The sequence below is a fragment of the Taudactylus pleione genome, unplaced genomic scaffold, assembly GCF_031769625.1.
Source record: "Taudactylus pleione unplaced genomic scaffold, aTauple2 ptg000262l, whole genome shotgun sequence".
Classification (NCBI taxonomy): Eukaryota; Metazoa; Chordata; class Amphibia; order Anura; family Myobatrachidae; genus Taudactylus; species Taudactylus pleione.
In genome coordinates, this window is record NW_028284664.1 from 1,934,783 (window position 1) to 1,957,660 (window position 22,878).

The following is a 22,878-nucleotide window of genomic DNA, read 5'->3' on the forward strand; positions in this document are numbered from 1 at the left end:
GGCACGCCTGCGTCCGCAACTCCACTTCCCCGTTACTACTGCCCCGCCCACAAACGGACTCTCCTGTCGCTCATTCCACTGGGATGTCTTGGCAGGGCAAGCGAGCACATTCTGATCGCTCGTACTAGTTTGCGCACACGCACTGCTAACTACACGCATGTGAACATCATCTGTAACGAGCAGCCGCTTACTAGCGAGCAGCTCTGAATCCTGCCCTATGTAAGCGCGCACCTTTTTTTTTTTCTAATACATTTTCAGCCATAAATGTAGAGATGCTATTAAAGTACGTACGACTCTGCATTGCATGCATGCTAACAAGCATACGTTTCATTCTGCATCAGGCCCAGGAGATACTCTTAAAGCTGGAATTCCTGTTGACCATTCCCTACAGATGGTGGGAATAGTAGCTACTTTCTCCAGTCTATGATATGATTTATTGTTGTCACTATAATTATCTGCACTTATATTCTTATTCATTATGTGCTATTTCAGATGAGTGGCAGCACTAGTGCCATTGCAGGTAATGCTGCTTCATCTGCTTTTGAGAGCCCCTTCCTCCACCTAAATTTAGGTGAATGTAGCATTGTGTAATATATGTGATTCAAGGAGAAGAAAAATCTTATCTCTGCCTTTACTTTTATGTTCAAGGCTCAGAGCCAGGATATAGTCCCTACGATTGGATTCAGCATTGAAAAGTTCAAGACATCCAGGTACTGTGCCAGGAACGGTTGAGTCTACTATATCCATTGCACCAAAGCCTTCATAATCATGGCCGTTATGGAATCAGAGGATGTGTTTGTATATTGTCTTTAATTTTATCAATTTGCTTATATTTTTGTAGATTATTCTTAGTCTATAAAGAATCCTTTATTTCACAGTTAATTTCTAATTCATTTACATAGTTCTGTGTCTTGCCAAGCACATCTAAACACTGTCACCACTTCATTGACTATTGAGATGTACCTGTGGATCTTTTACAATGTGCCTGTCTTTAGCACAAACCCGGTTCCAAGATACTCCGATCTATATCCGCGGCCCGTAATGTTATCAAGACCAGCACTCGCCTGAGCCTAAAGGCCCCCATACATCAGCAATCTGAAAACCACAATTGAACAATTTGAGGATTTATTGCCCGATCTTAGGATTTCCCAATCGAGCAATCTGCGCCCATATATTACAGATCTTTTTCAGTGATTTGCAGATTGATTGCAGCAAACGCAGATCTGGCAATCTTGAAAGGCCCATCATTTTGCTGGAAACGGTCTGCAAATCTGCTGATCATGTCCATACACTAGCAATCTGCAGCCCCAATCGATCTGTGAAATCCAACATGTTGGACAATCTGATTAAACAATTCCAATCACTTTTTGGTTGCAATCTGCGATCTGTGAAGCTCATACATTGCAGATTTTTATACACAATTGATTGCAAATTGTACGATTGATGAAATCCATCTCTGATGTATGGGGGCCTTTACACAGAGTTAATAAAAAAAAAAAAAACACCTGGTCTGTGTACAGAAATAATTACACTCCCCAGTTTCTCTCACTAATAATTCTCAGGTTCTGCCTCCACTTTTTTTTCAGGAGCTACTCACTCCAAATAAGGAAGCCTTAAGTCTTGCCTACAACTGCAATTAAGTCCCAGTTATCATTACACAAATAATAACCTAAATAGTAGTAGAGATACGTAGCATAGATTATCAAAATAAATCTGGTAAGATTCGCAGATACCAATCTTATTAAGTGAAGATTAATATGAGAGAGATTCTCACAATGTTTAAAGTAGATACAAACACAATTATAAGAATGACAAACTCCTGGAGCTATTCATTCAGCACACTGTATACTCCGACTAAAGGATTTCTTTTCGCACCCTCATTAGGGTGTGAGGAGAAATCCAACTAAAGTGCCGGCCGTGCGACTGTTTGCCGGCTTAGCGCGGTGCTAACAGCTTCACGGCTGGTACTTTAGTCAGAGAATGCTGATTCTCGCAACTAAACACCCAGGTTAAATCACGGGAACCGGCATTCTCCGACTTAACAGCACGCAGAATTGAATAGCTATGGGAGCTCCCTCCCGGGGCTAGGCAGCAACGCTTTGAATTGAATCGTGGCCTACTGTCTTAGGCAAATAATTTTCATATAAACAGAAAGGAAAAATTCATAGAACAGTCTCACTTACATGAATAGGTGTGCTGGGAGACACAAGAAGATGAAGCAATTCCCAATGTCAGATTGACTCCCAAGAATTGTGCAAAGGTTGAGAGTTTTACATGGCCTGGGCTGTCACACAGCCACCTTTCTGCTGGCTTGTGAAGATGCTAATTAGGGTTTGGCCCTGAATGTAGAAGAGCCAATTATTTTATCATTATCAATATGTTGGATCCTTTGCTTGCAGTCCTAATGGTCTATACATAAATCTACCAGCCATCACCTCATATGGCTTCTTCTCAGGCAAAATAACTAACCCTGCAGCTGGACATTCCACATCAAGGGTCATTCGCAGGTCAACGTGCTGGTAATTATAAAAAAATGCACTTAATAAAGACATAGGGCCAAATGTAATAGGATGTCTGTTTTGGTAAATTGCGAGTTTGGTTCTAAACTCGCAATTTTTCACAACTCTCCAATGTAATAGGGTGTCTGTTCACTAAAACTCACATTTTTCAGAGTTACTAAAACTCTCCATTCTCAAACTCGCATCCAGATGTTTTCACATTGAAAACAATCAACTCGCCCAATGTAATAGAGTGTCTGTTTCAGACTCGCAAAAAAAAGCTTACCAAAAGTCCCCAAATAATAGACCTGCTTCAGGCTAGCGAGTACATCCTGAGCAGGTCAGATTAACACAGAAACATGCACATGTTTCTGTGTGTACTTCTGTAAAATGTTTTTAAATAAAAAAAAAATTACGTGCACCCCCTCCCCAAAAGCATAACCAGCCCCGGGCTTTATAAAGCCTGTTCTGGTTCTAAAAATACGGGGCCAAAATGCATAGGGGGCCCCTGTATATTAAGAACCAGCAAAGGGCTTTGTTGCGCTGGTTCTGGAAAATCAGGGGACAAAACGAGTAGGGGTCCCCTGAAAATTCCAGAACCAGCACCAAACTCTTTCTAGCGGGGGGATAATGCCACAGCCAGGGAAAACCTTTCACCGGTTTCCCCGGCCAAAGCATTATCCCTGACCACTAGTCAGTCCAGGCCGGGGATCCCTGGGGAGTTGGGTACCCCTCCCCAATAAAGGGGCCCCCCTCTCCAGGGCACCCCAGGCCTAGACTGATAGCCCGGGGCTATCCCCGGCACCCTAGGGTGGTGGGTGCCGGGTTGATAGTGTAAAAAAAAAGTTTGCATATAGGGGGTCATTCAGACCCGCTCGCGAGCAGCAGGACGCTCGCAAGCGGGTCGATGTTCCCCACTGCACATGCGCACGACGGAGGGAGCTCCGTCGTGCGCATGCGCGAGACCCGGCGAGCGACGAGCTCACCATCGCTCCGGGTCTCGCACCAAAGGGGGCGTGCTGTCGATGTTGATTGACAGCACGCCCCCTTTGGTGAGCGTGCCGGGGGCGTGCCTGCCAGACGGAGGCGTTACCATGGGAACGCCTACCATCTCAAGCCGGCCCGACTGACATCACTAGTGAAGTCAGTGGGAGTGATTTTGGCTCTGATAGAGCCAAAATCACTCCAGGGCTTGCGGCAGCGAGACCCTACCGCAGGGTCTCCGTCGCAAGCCCGATGGTCAAGACCATCGCGACCATCATCATGGACGCTCGCTATAGCTGTGGGTTACACAGCTATGCGAGCGTCCATGAGGACGCTCCAAAAAAAGGTAGGAGGGCCCTGATTCAGAGCGAGCGCTCTGGTCAGAGCGTTCAGCTCTGAATCAGGCCCATTGTCTTTAGTTGTAGAACCACAAGTACCAGCAAGCCTTCCCTGCATGCTGGTATTTGGAGAACCACAAATACCAGCATGCGGGGCATTACGGGCCCGCTGGCACTTGTAGTTCCACAACTAAAGAAATACGTAAATAAACATACACCGTGAATGTAAAATTTTAATAAAACATACATGCATACTCACCTAGTATCCGAAATAATCCATAGGGGTGTACCTGAAAAAAAAAAAACATACTCACCTCTCCTATGCGTCGATCACGTCCACTGGCAATCCAGGGGTTAAAATAAAAAAACGCAAAAAACCCGATCCATGCCGGACTGAGCAAAAGTATGTGTGTACATATACCTTTGCTCCGCGTAAATGACCCGGGGCACATGTGTGCCCCGTCAGTGAAGGGGCCGCCAGCCAATCGGGGAGCAGCTCCCTAATTAGCTGATTGCGGCCAGCCTGTGTCTCCCATAGACGTCTATGGTGAGAAATCCCCATTGAAGTCTATGCAGGGAGCCGCTACATCGTACCTGCAAGATTAATTGAGGTTAATCTTGTGGTTACATCAATGATACAATGTCGCGACACGTGTGCCCCGGTCATTTACGCGGAGCAAAGGTATGTGTACACACATACCTTTGCTCAGTCCGGCATGGATCGGGTTTTTTGCGTTTTTTTATTTTAACCCCTGGATTGCCTACTTGGAGAAGTGGATGCGATCTACGCATAGGAGAGGTGAGTATGTTTTTTTTTTTTCAGGTACACCCCTATGGATTACTTCGGATACTAGGTGAGTATGTGAGTGTGAGTGTGCATGTATGTTTTATAAAAATTTTACTTTCACGGTGTATGTTTGTTTATTTACGTATTTGTTTAGTTGTGGAACTACAAGTGCCAGCGGGCCTGTAATGCCCCGCATGCTGGAATTTGTGGTTCTCCAAATACCATCATGCAGGGGAGGCTTGCTGGTACTTGTGGTTCTACAACTAAAGACAATATGGAAACTTTATTTTTACACTAACACTATCAACCCGGCACCCACGGGCATAGGGTGCCAGGGATAGACCCGGGCTATCAGTCTAGGCCTGGGGTGCCCTGGAGAGGGGGACCCCTTTATTGGGGGGTCCTCAACTCCCCAGGGACCCCCGGCCTGGACTGACTAGCGGTCAGGGATAATGCTTTGGCCGGGGAAACCGGTGAAAGGTTTTCCCTGGCTGTGGCATTATCCCCCCGCTAGAAAGAGTTCGGTGCTGGTTCTGGAATTTTCAGGGGACCCCTACTCGTTTTGTCCCCTGATTTTCCAGAACCAGGACCAGCTCAACAAAGCCCTGTGCTGGTTCTTAATATACAGGGGCCCCCTACGCATTTTGGCCCCTGTATTTTTAGAACCAGAACAGGCTTTATAAAGCCCGGGGCTGGTTATGCTTTTGGGGAGGGGGGTGCACATTTTTTTTTTTTACACACACACAGAAGCCATCACGGATCTCACTGATCTGTGATGGCTTCTCTAAAACTCGCACCTTTTAATGCTACTCGCATTAAAAGATGTCAGTTTACATAGTCCTAAACTCGCAAATGCAGTAGCCTCGAGCTGAAAAGTTTGCAGGTTATTGAATTTGCGAGTTTCAGTACAAACTCGCACTTTTTAAAAGTGCGAGAAAGTGCGAGTTTGTACTGTTACTAAAACAGACTACCTATTACATTTGGCCCATAGGGTTACATGTTGCCTAATATCTTGTGATCCACAACATAATCACCATAGTCGGTAATGATTACACCTGTGCTGAAGCATGGAATATGTAAATCATGCACTGTTATGGCTCATGTATTCAGTGGAGGTATTGAGGAAATTGTGAGGATCTGATCGGACCTAGGTGATTTGTTGTGGCAATGCCCTTATTGTAATAGAGACTCATTAACCAGCAATATCCGCAAATTATGCCAGCAAAATGAATAGCTTCCCTGGTGATGCATTGCTATTCCATGTGTTGTTAAATATTAATTTACAGCCAGATTTATGCAAGGTTTCTAGCTCTCAGTGGGTCTTCACTTGCAATAAAAAGTCTTTTAGACTAAGTATTTTAGCAATAAACTGAAGATGGTAACGCAGATGCCTTAACAAGGTATTAATGTACTTATGTACGCAAAAATAAAACTTTAAAACCATCTTCTATAAAAAGATTAGTAAAAGTCTGTGGCCATAGTCGTGTTGTTTACTAGATGTCTTATCAAAACCTCTTTTTAAAAATAATGTTTGTTCAGGACAGGGCACAGAAAATAACGATCAGGATATAAAACATAATTAATCCCACCGACCTCTATACCTTGAAAAGTTTATTTTTAATTTAGCCATCGGAGGTTTAAAGCTGCTTCGTCGCTGCGCTGTAACAAGCCTTATATTAGCAACTATAATACATTAATTCCCTTCGTCTGAACATTTTATTTTAGCTGATGATTAAACTGGGCGATTTTGATAGCATCAAATAATCAGTTCCAAAGGGAATTTGTGTAATGGAAGAAAGCTTTAGCAATCCTGTGTTGCTGTTGAGCAGCCGCAAGTGGTAATTACACACCTCATCCTAGTCTTGTGGCCTAATATCACGCCTCGCTTGGGTAATAACACCGATGCATGGAGTGAAAAGAGATAGAAGTTGTAAAATGACATGAACAATGATATAGGAAAGAATGGTGCATTTTAAACTACGGTTTGTACTGTATGTAATCAATTCAAGAAAAAACAGCATTACAGATGTGTCTACATACATCCTAACTCCGTGCGCAACAAGTCGCGTTAAACACAACGTGTGACTCGTAAGCGCCAAACTTTTTCGTGCAGTTTTTTACCTTCAAATGCATCTTATTCACAAAATGATTTGTATAGGACACAAAATCAGCTTCTGCTGATTAAAATGATACGTGGCATGTCCAATATCCCGTCTGTGACTGCGGGTCTATCTGCATGCGGAATGCTACGTTACAGTGTCACAGCTGCTGTGACACCTGTAATGTTGGTTGCCCTAGTGGGGAGTAAGAGATGAATGAAAATACAGTAGGGAGAAGCACAAGAGGGTAGAGGGCCCTGCATGCAAAATGCTACGTTACAGCGTCACAGCCGCTAGCGTAGCGTTTTGCATGCAGATACACCCGCAGTCGCACACAGAATATAGACATGCTGCATATCATTTTAATAGGCAGAAGCTGCTTGTGCTTCCTATATAAGACTCTTCTGAAGGTAAAACTCACACGAAAAGACGCCCAGCGGTACTGAGTTACGCCACGGCATGGCGCGGTTAGAAGGGCTGTTTAATGTGCAAGGAAGTAAGATGTTTGTGGACACATCTGTATGTAAAAATATATTGTTGGATTGCGCCATAGTAATGTTGCACATATAACATCTTGTTAATAACAAAATCAGAATGGCGCTATCAATAAGCTGCTGGCTCAAAGGAGTGTGTCATATAACATCTTGTAACTGAGGGCCTGATTCAGAGCCAGACGCTATTTGCGGACGGTCGTTCCTAAAAAGGGGCCGGCTATTTAAATTGAGCACTCGCTCATTGCGGTTTGTTGATGCCTCTATGTCTGAGCGAGCGAGCAAACGAAAAATACGCTCGCTATTTTGTTATGACGCCCCTTTGCCGTTCACATCACACGTCATCTCCGGTATTTATTTGATCATTCGGGTACATCGAAAGGCGTCTGAACTGCTCGCAGTGCTTGTGGTAGGTTTAACCTACCGCAATCACTGCGAGCAGTTCAGGCTATAAGACAACAAAGTGACGTGGTCGATGACGCTCCTTTACTAATTATGCACTCCCATTAAACGCCCTTTTGACCGTTAGGCACGCCTGTGTTCGGATCTCCACTCCCTCGTTTTCAAGCACCTTTCCCTGTTACCACCCACAAACGGTACATTCTGTCAATCAAATTAGCAGCCCCTCGCTGTTTTGCGAGCGCGCGATTTCCGACCGCAATGACTGGTTTACGCATGCGCATTACTACCCATACGCATGCGCAGTTGTGCGAACATCGCTCAGTGAACGAGCGGCCGCTTACGAGCGGCTCTGAATCAGGCCCTGAGTCTTAGTAGGTTATCAGCATTACACTTTTATGCATATATGTTTCATGTTATTATTATTTTTTTGTTTTGTTTCAGCTTGTCATTCACTGTTTTCGATATGTCTGGACAGGGGAGGTACAGGAATCTCTGGGAGCACTATTACAAGTAAGACCTGGTTACAGCAATTACCTATGATTTTCTATAACTGCTTTTAGAAATTATCTTTACACCTTTTGACACACAGCGACCAGTTCTTAAGCTGCCCACACACACACATAGTGATTTCTTTAGCCGATTTCGACGAATCGGGAGGACAAATCGTGTGAAATATGGCCAAATCGTGAGTTTGTACTCACTATCACAATGCCAATGCGCGTCTCCGCTCGTCGTCCCTCGCAGCTTCAGATCTGCCATGCTGTAGGGCAGATTTGCCAGTCTGGGACACAATGCACTGGCTGCACGATAGATCTGAAGTCAGACTGGACATTTTTTAACTCCAAATTGTGACCACAACAGCCGGGGAGAGTTCAGGGGAAATCGTGTACATCGCCTGATCGGGAACACATCGCTATGTGTGTGGGCAGCATTACTCTTTGTTACAGGATGAATATACTTTTTAAAAAGAATACAGATTTAATAAGCATGGCATGAAGTTTTAATATCATACGTCTTATATGATCGTACATACACCACCAATGCATTATTTGTGGCGATTTTGTGGTTTGCAGGGAGTATAGTACACAATTTCACATCATCTTCCTTCTCATTTATTACATTAGCATCTTTCTTTGCCCTGAATCTGATCAGCTTGACCTGTAGGTGCCAGACCACACCAGCACATCACCTGCTAATCTAGGTTTTGTCACTGCGAACTTCAAACACCTTGATGTGATTGTGTGAGGATAGGTAACAAGATGGAGCTCATAAACACCCACCCAGAGAAGAGTGAACATTTTTGCTGGCAATGGTAGAGAGGGATTGGGTATGAAATATCGGCAGTCGGGATGCCAGCTGTCAATATACCAAACCCCGTTGGTCTGTATCCCCCCTTCTTCTAACTCTAACCCTCCTTTCTTGAACCCTAACCCTCCCCACACCGCATCTTAACCCTCCCCGTTGGTGCCTAAACCTAATGTCTTTAGTTCATATTGAATTGAATATAATAACTGCACTGTGTGTAGGTGACAAGTGCACTGTAATCTTCTCAGGATGTGAATTAAACTATTATATTGGGAACACGAATGGGTCAGATTAGCATGAATGTTTATTTACCTCACAGATTTGCATTCTCTCCTGTTCTGTGTTGGATCATTTGCTATTTACACCACATGAATCCTATCTGTGTGCTCTGTAATAGTCCAATCTACTGTATGATTTGGGTAGCATTACTGTCATGGGCACAAAGTGTGAAATATTATTTTATTCACGTACTTAACGCCAAGTAGACACTTGTCTTCCACACCCATTAATTGCTGCACAGCTCAGCGGTCCGAACTCCCGCATCACTACCGGCATATCCATAAGTGTCAATTCTTGCATATCCCAGCATATGGAACTGATTTATAGTGATCGGATCTATCTGCAAAGGTTTAAAGAGGCTGAGGTTCTCCCTGGCTGTATATCTGTGATGAGCTGCGTCCTGCATCATAAAACTGTCTCCCACAGCTCCTGGTTTTGAAGGTTAAATATTTGAGCTTGTTTACTTTGAGCATAAATGCCACTTAAAGAATCAAAAGTCAGATTACACGAATAGACATGGAAAATATATAGACATAGCTTTCTCTTTTTCATATGACGGGTCCTGCAAGCTAGGTGTTCTTGTCAATGGACTGTCCAAAGGGTTTGTTTCTATAACGGGTTGGGTATGGGATACCGGCGCTCGGGATCCCGGAGTCAAAAGTCCGACGCCAGCACCCCTACAGGGTTAGGACACTGACAACTGTCGGTAGGTATCCTAACCATCCCCCTCTCCCTACCTCTAGCCTCCCCACTTAGTGCCTAAACCTAACCTTCCCCTCCCCGCACCTTAAACCTAACCTCCCCCCTTAATGCCTAACCCCTAACCCTACTACTTACTTTCAGGATTGCTACAGGTGTCGGGAATCCGGCGCCGGTATTCTAATCGCCGGCATCCCATGTGCCAGGATATTGACCGCATCTCGCTATACAAATTTATTGATAGGAATATAGCAAACGAGTTGTGTGAATACTTGTTTCAACAAGTTTTAAGTAACATCCTTATATATTGTGAACAGTAAGTGACAGAAATATAAAATGTTCACTAAGATGGTACAAGCCTACATCCACGCCAGACAGTGACTTAGAAAACCGTTTATTTCACAATCTTGTTAGCAAACCATTACGAAGGAGTCTCTCCTTCGTTCCCCAGTACCCCATTATAGTTACTAATTACAGAGATTACATTACCCACAGTGCACTCTATGGGGGACCGAACATGTATAATAACTGCCCTGATACAGCCGCACCCCAGTTGCACACGCTGTCGCAGGATGAGATAAATAACTCGCCGTGCAGGTTTCCTTGATCACGTTTACAAAACCAGAAGTAAAATAAAAAAGGGAAGTACTCCAAAGCATAACTTAATAAAATGATCATTAAGTTGACTAGTTGTGTATTCTAATTAAGACAACTCCTGCTATGAAATGTTAGCCTTTAAGTAGTCACTAGGGACTTCTGTGAACTTTATGTTGCTGCTAATATGTTTATGCTGTACTGCGATCATGTACAAGCTATTCTGCTACAGTAACTATTTAGGGTGGGATGGTTAATAAGAATGAAACCATAAGACCTGCTTTCTTCCTCTACAAGCTCCTGCTGTGAATGATACGTCTGACAATAAATCTGTTTGCTGTCTTCCCATGCTGCAGAGAAGGCCAGGCTATTATTTTTGTCATTGACAGTAGTGACAAGCTCAGAATGGTTGTGGCCAAAGAAGAACTGGAGACCCTTTTAAATCACGCAGGTAAGATTGCTTTGTGTCCCCCCCCCCTCCCCAACCACCCCCTTTATTCTCATCAGACATTTCCCAGAAACTCGTCTTGTCACGCTGCTGACGGCTGCTACTGAAGAGCACTCAGCTCAAATGATATATGTCAGCGGTTCAAATACCTACAGTCTTTCTTGACTGATTTTAATTTCGGTTCTTCAGCTGTGACTGTGGCACATCCCAGCTCAGAGTTGGCCCAGCAGAGACCGTGCTGTAGATAAAAACGTTTAGAGATTCTATCACCTCGTAGCAGTATTTATAGTACAGAATAGAGGGTATATTTAATAAAGTGAGAGTTTTTAGAAGTGGAGATGTTACTCATAGCAACCAATCAGATTTTAGCTATTATCTTCTAGAAGGTGCTAGTTAAGCGTTATGTAGAATCTGATTGGTTGCTCCGGAGTACATCTCCATATCTAAAAACTCGCACTTTAGTAACCCCTAGGTGTATTGTTCCATTGGTTTAATTGTGCTCTCACACTTTTCTGTTTTGTTGGGCATGTTGGTTTTTTTTGTTTTGTTTTTTTTAGTATAACTTTTGATTAAAAAAAAAAAAAAATTGCCTAAAAGAAACTTTACACAACTTTTGTAACGTGCTACCTATTATTAGTGTAATGTACTACTTTTACCCAATTTAAAGCCGCGTACACTCGCGTAAGGGCGTTCATTTTAAAGCAGATTTAAAACATGCTACGGATAGTCCACAACAATGCATTTGGATGCAATGCACGTAAAAGTCTTTTGATAAGAATTTTCGTTGCTTTGACATCATGAACAGTGTTCACAAACTTTCACTGCATGATAAAAATATAAGCAAATTCTATGGGAACACACGGTCAGCCCATAACGTCCGTCAACCATTCATCTGGATGCATTTGCCCTGTTGCCACTTCCTGTGTACTGAGAGTGCTGGTGGAGGAGCCGCGAGACCGGAGATGAGCATGAGACCAAAAATGGCTATTAATAAACATGGCTGGTCCAGGCGTCGGGGGAGCATTAAGAGCTGCATGACCTGTTCATCCCTGGCTTCAGTGACCGCTACAAGAAGAGATGACCGAACTAGATTGGATTTATATATCCAGAGAGAAGCAGGAACAGCAAGGTAACCATATAATTTTTTTGTTAATGTTTCCAAATATTTATTTTTCAATTATTTATGTAATATACATTTGTTTCTATCTCAGTAATATTTGCACTGTGCGATGGCACCTGGGTGTTAACCTGTTGTCACTGGAATCCTCTTATTATTTGCTCCTTGTCAGCAGGTCTATTGCCTTGCTTGGGATAGCTCAATCTGCTTTTCTAGGCAAGGGATTACTATTAATAATGCCATTTTTGGAGATGTATTTGAGATCTATATAAGTCTCTGACTCCCTAAGGCCACTTTTGGTTGAAAAATAGAAAACCGAGCATAAAAATAATCCCAGATACGATAAATCACTATTTCTGTTCCTATATGTGCGTAAGACGCTTATTAAATGTACACATTTGGTAACGTTGCCCTCGGGAGACTTGGTGAATTCCTTCCAGCGTCATTTTCTACGATTACTCTGATTTATGTAAAAGTAACCATGGGAATATGTATGAGAATGTATATTCTTTTGTGGCCTTTGTCTGGTTTACACTAGCTAACAGACTTAAAAAGCCATTTATTTACAATATGCTTCTAAAATGACCCCAATGTAGTACATGAAAAAAAAATGTATTTGCTTGAGTAGAATGAGACAATAAAAAGTAATTCCTGGCAAAAACTGGCGCAGTGCAAGAACCTGAAAATGGACCTGATCATTGGGCTGCCCGCTACCTCCGGTCTTAAGGGGCTATGTATGAATAATTCATAACATTACATGAAAATGAAAATCCGTGTCTGTCTAGAGGGCACTTTACCATACGATACTGCATGTGTCACAGAGGGTTAAGATAACAGACAATAAATAGCAAAACTTTAAATGCAGTGATTGTATATAATGTTTACTAATGTGCCAAATATTGAATTGTCCTAGAGAAACAAAAACAAAGATATTTTTCAAAACATAAAATAAACACAAGTGCAGTGTTATTTTTTATAGTTATTATTGTATTTTTAGAGCACATTGTGAACACCCGATAGAAGGGACCTCACAGGCATCCAGAATAGTCCCTTGGGCAAGAACCCTAGAATTGCAGTTCCTGAAATCCCGCATGGAGATGAATCAGTAAGAATGGATTTGATTACTCATTCAAGGTTGGACATAAATGTTCCACTTGCGGCTCGGGCATCTTCAGTGTCTTCTTCCGGTTCCTGACCGTTATGTGACCCTCTATTCTAGTGGAGTGATCTGATGCACCGGCATTCCAGAAAGTATGCCTGCCCTAACACTAACCCGAGCGCTAACACTCCATTTAGTGCCTTACCCTAACCTTCCCCCCACAACCTAACCCTAACTTTCCCGGCAGCACCTAACCCTAACCAACGTAATTCTGAGAATGTCATTTCACACGGTGACATTTCGGATGTCGACATTCTGAGGATATCTACCTGATGCCTGTCGACAACATGTGGAACCATGTTGAAATTGTGGTGTCGACGTGGTAAATGTCGACCATGCGTCTGAATACCCAATAATGCAAATGTAGCAATGAACTGCTGCAGCTGTTTTTAAATAGCCAGATTACAATGTATTTGAACACTCATACTTTCATTTTTAAAAATCTAAAATAAAAAATATGTTTACTACTCTGTTTGGGGAGAAAGCTACCTATGTGTTTATTAGTGTGGACTTAAAACATTTGTAAATTTTTTTTTTTTTTGACGCTTTGTTTGATTTAGATTTACTGTCATTGTCCATTAGTTGTGTGCTGTGTTTTTTTTTTTTTTTTTAAAGCATATTTTGTACTCTGAGTCACGCCACACCTCCTAATATTCTGGGTGCATTTGCTCCTGACACTCGCAGCGAGGTGCATTTGCTATCTATACAGAGTTGGCTGCATCTCTCATTTGAGTCCAACTCTGAATAACGTTAGAAGTTTACAGTAATTGCTAAATAGTGATTTCCCTTTCAGACCTTTAAAGAACATTGAGGAGATTGACTCAAATGAAAGGGAGGCAGACCTCTTCACTGAGAAGACCAGAGCAGTATGTAGAACCTGGAAGGTCCTGCATTGTCTATTGCTTCTTCTGCCACACCTGGAACCTTCTGCTCAGATGTAAAAGCTTGTAGGAAAGCCTGACGTAAGAGGGAGAATGCGCATTCTCTATGATTGAGGCTCTCTGGACATATGCAAGAGCACCTGAGAACCGCAACATAAAAACAGCTGCAGGAGCCAAGGATGACAAAAGCTTGAATAATGACCTCCAAAAAGTTCCACCTGAATGCCTTTAGCATGAAAGTGAACAATTTGCAGACGGTTATTTTGGAAATGTCCTGACACACGGCAATTACTATTCTAGCATTTACTCCTACACCTGTATAATATCTTATCCAAATCACTGATTTGCACTTAGTCCCACTGCAAAACAGGTGCACACCATAGCATGAAAATACCACCTTCCATATTGCAGAACAATATGGTCTCAACTTCCTACCCATCATCCTCTGTAAATAACCCGTTACTACAGCGTTTTTAGAGGCTTATAATATGTAAATAGAATTTTTTTATGTTTTTTGTTAATATCTGTTGATGTATTTATTAACATTTGTAAATTAGAACAAAAAAATGTATGTTAACAAAATTGTGGTTTACTTTGATAAAAGATTTCCAAAAGAGCATAATACACATTTTAAAAAAACTGTTTCCATGCTTCATTACTTTATATTAGACAACAAAGAACACAAATGTCAGCACTGTCCTTACCAGTAGAATTCCAGTACCATAATAATGATGTATTGGTCTGCTATGCAGGCTTATGTCGACTTTAAGAATATAGACACCAGAATGCCAACATGGACTGAATATCGACAGGGTTAGGTTAGGGCTATAACCCTATGGAAACGCTATGACAACATGCAAAATGTTGACATTTGACATGTCGACATTTTGGACCACACCCATTGGTTTATACTTTGATGACACCAGGTAAGCTTGCAACACATGTCTTAATTTCTTGCGGGTACCTACACTCTAATCTATGCGCTAATTATCACAGTAATAAGTTAATATAATGTACACTTATCTCACAACTACAGACACTAAGGGCCGTATTCAATTAGCCGCGAAAAGTGCCGTTTGGAGAAAAGTTTTTGCTGATTCTGACTTTTCGCCTGTTTTCAAGTTATCGTCGTATTCAACTAGTTCTCACAAAACAGCCAAGCCGCGATCCAAGCAGCCTTGGTGGCCAGATATACAACCCCCAATTCTGGAGACAAACCCTCTACCAGGATGGGAGGCCGACTTCTTCGGTTCATTGACTCATGACGTCAAACAACCGCGGATGTCTGTGTCCAAGAAGTGATCTCTAATGGGTATGCCCTCACCTTTCTGAGGCTTCCTCCCCAACAATTTGTTTGCACAAGTCCTCCGTGAGACCCCATCAGGGCCCAAGCCATTCACTCCCTGCTATATTCAGGTGCGATAATAACTGTTCCTTTGGTTCAACAAGGAACTGTTTTTTATTCCACTCACTTTTTGGTTCAGAAGCCCAACGGGTCTCATTAGCCTATTCTGGCTTTCAAATCCCTCAACAGGTTTATCCGAGTACCCAAATTCTGCATGGAAACTCTGTAATCAATTGTCCTGGGGGATTTTATGGCTTCTCTGGACATTCAGGATGTATACCTGCATGTGCCTATTATGCCAACCCACCAATGGTTCCTACAGTTTGCTGTCCTGCAGCAACTTTACCAGTTTCAGGCACTGCCCTTCGCTCTGTCGACGGCCCCTCGGGTCTTTACCAAGATAATGGCGGTTATGGCGGCCCACCTAAGGACGTCAGGGAGTCGGGATCCTGCCATACCTAGACCTCTTAATCTTAGCACATTCACCGGTTGTGTTACAATGCCATCTCCAGCTGACCGCGGACTGCCTGCAAACACATGGCTGGCTCATCAATTGGAAAAAGTCCTCCCTATCTCTGACACAGCTGATGGTACATCTGGGGGCAATCCTGGATTCTCGAATACAAAGGATCTTTCTGCCAGCAGACAAAATTTTGGCACTACACTTGCGTGTGCGCAACTTCCTCTACAATTGGAGGAATTTGCATTCAGATGCCCACCGATCCGCTGCTTACATACAAGGATGTAATCATCGGATACACATCGGTCGATCATTGGTCTCCTGCGTAACCCTATGGCCATGCAGAATGGACGATGGAACTAAGACGCCGGAGCCTTAACAACTTCGTATGGGATCGTAGTAGCCGGCTGTGACATGCCCTCGAAAAGGTTGCAACACACCTGCGTTTAAGTTGCCACCACCCCCAACCTTCGTTACCACCCACAAATGGTCTCTGTCTGTCAGTCACTTTGCAAATAAATCCAACCGCTGTCACACGACCATCGCTGCACATGCGCAGTATGATTCCAACGCATTTGCAGTAGAAAAAACATTGGCTATTTGGGAAAGCTTCGACATTGCGTTGATTAATCACCGTCCCTGTATGTGTTGTAAAATGTGCTATGAATACTGCCTTATAGCATACAGATGTGTCCACATACATATTACCTTTTGTGCGCTACAAGTCGCATTAAAATTGTGACTCTGTAGCGCTAAGCGTCTTTTCGTGCGACCTTTGACCTTCAAATGCGTCTTATTAACGATGCAAATAGGATGCACAAGCATGATATGCGGCATGCCTATTTCTACTTCAGGGTCCATTGGGTAACCACAGGATACCTTGGGGGTATAGGTGATGACGTCAGGCATCGGGCACCATAGAGTTAAGTTTCAGCCTCCCAGGATGCACTAGGGTCCCCCTCCTATACCCCGCCCCGAGCCAAGGCATCTGTTTAGTTTGGTACCCGGCCGGAGTCGGATGCACCTGTTAGAGGGGGGCCATGAAGAGCCCCTGAAGTTTCTTCAATGCAGCTGTGGCTGCACATCTGGAAGTACAGCATGGACAGTCAGTCCTGACGTCCATGCTGTCTTCCCTACACCCCCGCCGGTACCAGAACGCTGGTACTGGTCCGGGGATGCTGGTAGGCATCTGGGGTCACAGTTAGTGGTGACCCCAGATGTTTTGGACCATGGCCGAAATCAAGGGGGACAACAGGTAATCAGCGTGGTCCCGCGGTGGGTCCCCACTGATACATGGTCCCGAGTCCCCAGGCAGGGGGCTCCCTGGGGACTGGCTGCAGCGTGGAGCCAGGTTCTAACCTGCGCTTCCACTACCCCCCTGGGACAGCAGGACCGCGGCAGAGTGGTAGCGCTGCGGCGTCCCAGGGATTAAATGCATGCCAGGGGAGCGCGCCTTCCCTGCCTCACAGCCGGCGCCTCCCCCGCTGCACACAGCCCTCTCTGCTCTAGCTGACTGGTCCTGTGTCAGCGCTCCTCCCCAAGGCCGGCCTCCTCTCTGCTCCTCGGTGGCCATCTTTGGAAGAAGCATGGTGAGCGCTGCTGGACGCTGATGAACAGTGGCATCGCGGTCTGGGTCCCCCTGCATACCTCTCCTCCGTTGGATTAAGGTCTGTGTATGCAGCGTTGTGTTCTACCATGCTATGAGTCTGTGTAGTTGAGGATCAGCGCTGATAGTGCAGGAATTGATTTCTTTGCATTGTATGTGACCTATGCTAGCGTCTGCTGCCTGTACTTTCATTTTCTATCTGTCAGCATTTAACTGTCCCTGTTCTTTCTGCTAAAGCCCTTGCAGTGCGGTGCTTGCAGGGTGGTCTCACACTATACTAACGAGTATCAGTGAGAGGGGTCACATACTTACCATTATGTCTGAAAGTGATTTTCCTCTCCAGCTTTTATGTACTACATGCAAGGTACCTATAGCAGAGGGGGACGGTAGTGCGGAGGGACTATGTCGACAGTGTTATTCGTTGACGCGACCGATTACGGTCACGGCTCCGGTACAGGAGCCGCCCTGGGCTTGTTTTGCCAAAGCGCTTACAACCGTCGTGGGCCAGTTAGCTCCGCAGCCTGCCTTCACTCAGAAGGGTTTGTCCCAGCAGTCAGTGGTGTCGTCACCCATGCAGGGTTTCCCAAGACAATTGATGGTACCCCACAGTCTCCCTGTTTCCCCTCCTCAGGTCTCTCATGAGCCTGCGTGGGTTAATTCGTTAACAAGCTCTGTACAGCAGTTGTCAGAAGTGTTGCAAGGGGAGTCTGTGATGCGGCCTCACAAGCGGCCGGTGGCGTCTCTGTCTGCTCCTTATGAGGATGACGACGGGACGTCCGACGATGGGGAGATTCTGGATCTTTCTGACCAGGAACCTCCCCGTCCTAAAGAGTCAGACGCTAAGTCTAAGGTGTATATACCTGGCCTTATTCGTGCAGTCCGTACTGCTTTAGTTATTGAGGATGAGGAGCCTCCAGTATCAAAGTCCAAATACGCCTTTTTCAAGGATGTTAAAGGAGATACCACAGTGTTTCCTCTTTCGGGGCAATTAGTTGACCATCTAGAGGAAGCGTGGAAACAGCCAGGCAAACGATATCAGCCTCAAAGGCGTTTAGCAGTGGCGTATCCGTTTGCAGACAATTATTTTGCCAAGTGGGAGTCCCCTCCACAGGTGGATTCTCATGTGACACGCCTTGTCCGTAGTGCCACATTACCCATGCCATCCATGTCCTCCCTTAAGGATGCTACGGACCGCAAGGTGGATATCTGCCTGAAGTCCGTCTATTCCCTTGCGGGGGGGGCAGCGCGGCCAGCTATGCCATTTGCTGGGTTGCCAGAGCTATGGAGCGCTGGGCTGATACGTTGGAGGCGTCCTTCGATTCCGACTGTTCGGCTGAGCAGATGGAGTTGATCGGCAATCTCCGGGATTCGGCCACTTATATCAACGAAGCGGCCTTGGATATTAGTACCCTGGCGTCTCGAATTTCTTCGGCAGCTGTAGCTGCTCGTCGCACATTGTGGTTGCGATCTTGGAAGGCAGACGCGGATTCCAAAAAGGGTTTGGAAGCGTTGCCTTTTAACGGAGAAGTTCTCTTTGGTCCGGACCTGGACAAGATTGTAGCCACGCTGGTGGCAGCCAAATCGGCATGTCTCCCGTCTGCTGCAGTTCCTTCCGGTTCAGGTACGTCGGCCTTATAGGGCCCAGGGTAGGCCTAAAGCACAGTCCTTTCCCCGACAGGCTGGCCCCAAGAAATCTTCCAAGCCCCGGAAGCAGGCCTGGAGTACCAGACGTCCGGCCCCTAAGCCAGATGATAAGCCTGCGGCCTGACGGTCCGGGCCTCCCTTTGGGGGATCCCAAAGTCGGAGGCCACCTGCTGCAGTTCTCCCCGGTGTTGGTCGGTCACCACAACGGACACTTGGGTTCTCGAGGTGGTCTCACACGGGTATGCCCTCTCCTTCCGGCACAGACCCCCGACTCGATTCTTCACCACGGGTCTACCATCAGACCGAAACAAAGCCACGGAGCTGCGGAAGGTCTTGCACACTTTGCTCCAGGCTAGAGTTATAGTGCCTGTTCCATTCTCCCAGAGGGGCCAGGGTTTCTATTCAAATCTCTTTTTGGTGCAGAAACCCAATGGGTCGTTTCGTCCGATTCTCAACCTCAAAGCTCTCAACAAGTCTTTGCGGGTGCCGAAGTTTCGGATGGAGACCCTTCGGTCCATCATTCTGGCGCTGGAACCTGGGGACTACATGGTGTCATTGGACATACAGGACGCTTACCTGCATGTCCCTATTCTTTTGCGCCATCAGCAGTTCCTCAGGTTTGCAATCCGCAGCGACCACTTTCAGTTCCGGGCGTTACCTTTTGGCCTGGCGACAGCACCACGTGTTTTCACCAAGGTGATGGCGGTCATGGCGGCTTCCCTGCGGCTGCAGGGAGTCCGCATGTTGCCGTACTTGGACGACCTTCTCTTAGTGGCAGGATCTCCGGAGCTCCTTCTGCGCCACTTGGACCTGACCATTGCGCTACTGCAACGGCACAGCTGGTTGATAAACTGGCAGAAGTCCACCCTGATCCCGTCTCAGCGGATTCTGCAGCAAAGGATCTTTGTGACAGGGGAAAAGATCTCTGCCTTACATTCGAGGGTGCGCAGTTGTCTGCAGAGCCGCCGGGTTTCTCTGCACTCGGCAATGAGGTTACTGGGCTCCATGGTGTCGGTATTCGACATGGTGGAATATGCCCAGTTTCACTCCAGACCTCTGCAGCACCTGATCCTGTCCAAATGGAATGGACTGCCTCAGAGTCTGAAGTCCCAGACGTTGGTGCTCACTCCGGAGGTTCGCCTGTCTCTAGCCTGGTGGTTGCAGACGACCCATCTCAACAGGGGTCGTACGTTCTGGGTGGTGAATTGGGTCCTGTTAACAACGGACGCCAGTCTTCGGGGCTGGGGAGCGGTCTCGGGTCCACACTTGTTCCAGGGCAGGTGGACTCCGGCAGAAGCAGAGCTTCCAATAAACATCTTGGAACTCCGAGCGGTTTTCAATGCTCTCCAGCAGGCACATCGGGTTCTCCAAGGTCACCCAGTGCAGGTCCAGTCAGACAACGCTACCACCGTGGCCTACATAAACCGGCAAGGAGGAACCCGAAGTCGGGCGGCTCTCGTAGAGGTGTCTCGGATCCTGGTATGGGCGGAGCATAATCTTCCGGCCATATCAGCTGTCTTCATCCCGGGAGTGCTAAACTGGGAGGCGGACTTTCTCAGTCGCCAGGACGTTCATCCGGGGGAATGGTCCCTGCACCCGGACGTTTTTCAACTGCTGGTGGACAGGTGGGGTCTTCCAGAGATCGACCTCATGGCGTCTTGGCACAACAACAAGTTGCCGGTGTATGGGTCTCGCACAAGAGACGAAGAGGCGTCTGGTGGATGCTCTGGCCGTCCGGTGGACGTTCCGGTTTGCTTATCTCTTTCCACTGGTTTCCCCTCTTCCACGGGTAATCCGGAAATTCAAACAGGAAGGAGGGACGCTCCTGCTGATAGCTCCCGCATGGCCCAGACGGCACTGGTTCTCAGACCTTCAGGGTCTGTCCGTGGACAGTCCTCTGCGGTTACCGCTCCGACCGGACCTTCTGTCACAGGGTCCTTGTCTTCACCCGGACCTGACTCGGCTGTCTTTGACGGCGTGGCTGTTGAGACGGCCATGTTAAGGTCCAGGGGGTTTTCCAGCTCTGTAGTGCGAACCATGCTAAGAGTTCGGAAACCGTCTTCCGCGAGAATATACCATCGCGTGTGGCATTCGTTCTTCCAGTGGTGTCGACCGAGAGGTTATGCACCGCGGGAGTTTCGTCTGTCTCGTGTACTCGCCTTCCTACAAGCGGGACTAGACCACGGGCTTCGCCTTGCTTCTTTGAAGGTGCAGGTTTCTGCCCTGTCCGTCTGGTTTCACCGTAGGATTGCTACAATCCCTGATGTACGCACCTTTATGCAGGGCGTTCTGCGAATTCAGACGCCTTTTGTTCCACCTGTTGCGCCTTGGAACTTGGCTGTGGTCCTGAGAGCTCTCCAAGGACCGCCGTTTGAACCACTGGGCTCAGTGGATCTTAAATGGCTTACAGCTAAGACTGTTTTCCTTCTGGCCATAGCTTCGGCCAGACGTGTTTCTGATTTAGGGGCCCTCTCTTGTAGACCCCCATTCTTGATTTTTCATGGGAACAGGGCAGTGCTACGCACTCGTCCTGAATTTCTTCCCAAAGTTGTTTCCCAGTTTCATGTTAACGAGGAAATAGTTGTTCCAGCTTTTAACTCACCTGGCCTTTCAGTGGGTGAGGCCACTTTGGATGTTGTGCGGGCCTTAAGGACTTATGTTGACCACACTTCTTCGTTTCGGAAGTCGGACGCCTTGTTTGTCCTCTATGGCTTCTGTAAAAAGGGTTGGCCTGCTTCAAAGCAAACTTTGGCAGCCTGGATCCGTATGGCTATTTCTGAAGCTTATCTTCATGAAGGCCTCCTTCTGTGAAGGCTCATTCCACTAGGTCTGTGGGTCCTTCGTGGGCAGCTCGACATGGTGCCTCTGCAGTCCAGATCTGCAAGGCTGCTACGTGGTCCTCTGTCCATACCTTTGAGGTATTATGCGTTTGACACCTTTGCCTCTCAGGATGCTTCCTTCGGGCGGCGGATTTTCCTTTCAGCACAGGAGCGTCCCCACCCTTAAAGGATACTGCTTTGGGACATCCCCAAGGTATCCTGTGGATACCCTATGGACCCTGAAGTAGAAAATATGAGATATGGTAAGAACTTACCCTTGTTATCTCTATTTCTACGAAGTCCATAGGGTTCCACAGGACTCCCGCCCTGTCGCACCTGTGCTGCAGATGGGCTTTACTCTGGTCACCAGTTTTTCCGTCTCCCTCTGGTGAGAATGTGATTCTTGTGTGTGTCCAGAATGATCTTTCTTCTCTCTCTTCCTTTTCCTCCTCCGGCCTATGGCTTGGTACCTAACTGAGATGCCTTGGCTCGGGGGCGGGGTATAGGAGGGGGACCCTAGTGCATCCTGGGAGGCTGAAACTTAACTCTATGGTGCCCGATGCCTGACGTCATCACCTATACCCCCAAGGTATCCTGTGGAACCCTATGGACTTCATAGAAATAGAGATAACAAGGGTAAGTTCTTACCATATCTCATATTATTCTGCGTGCTACTGCATCTGCATGCAAAATGCTACGTTACAGTATCAGCGGCTGTGACACTGTAACGTAGCGTTTCGCATGCAGATACAACCACAGTTGCACACAGAATAAGACTCATTTGAAGGTAAAAAGTTGCACGAAAAGACGCTCTGCACTACCAAATCATGCCACGGCATGGTGCGACTAGAAGGGCCGTTTTACATTCAAGAGGTAAGATGTATGTGGACACATCTGTAATTAAAGGATATATAAACATACTT

The 22,878-nt window shown here is 46.0% G+C and overlaps 1 protein-coding gene across 4 annotated transcripts in view; it reads left to right on the top strand.

The window, feature by feature from the left end:
* The window catches only part of ARL6 (ARF like GTPase 6), a 95,359-nt gene that overhangs the window by 35,994 nt on the left and 36,487 nt on the right, over positions 1-22,878 (top strand). For all 4 annotated transcript variants that reach the window (XM_088481071.1, XM_088481069.1, XM_088481068.1 and 1 more), the window contains exons 3-5: positions 649-710; positions 8,041-8,109; positions 10,833-10,927. In XM_088481071.1, the coding sequence (XP_088337197.1) occupies positions 649-710; positions 8,041-8,109; positions 10,833-10,927 (226 nt within the window). The remainder of the gene's footprint in view (positions 1-648; positions 711-8,040; positions 8,110-10,832; positions 10,928-22,878) is intronic.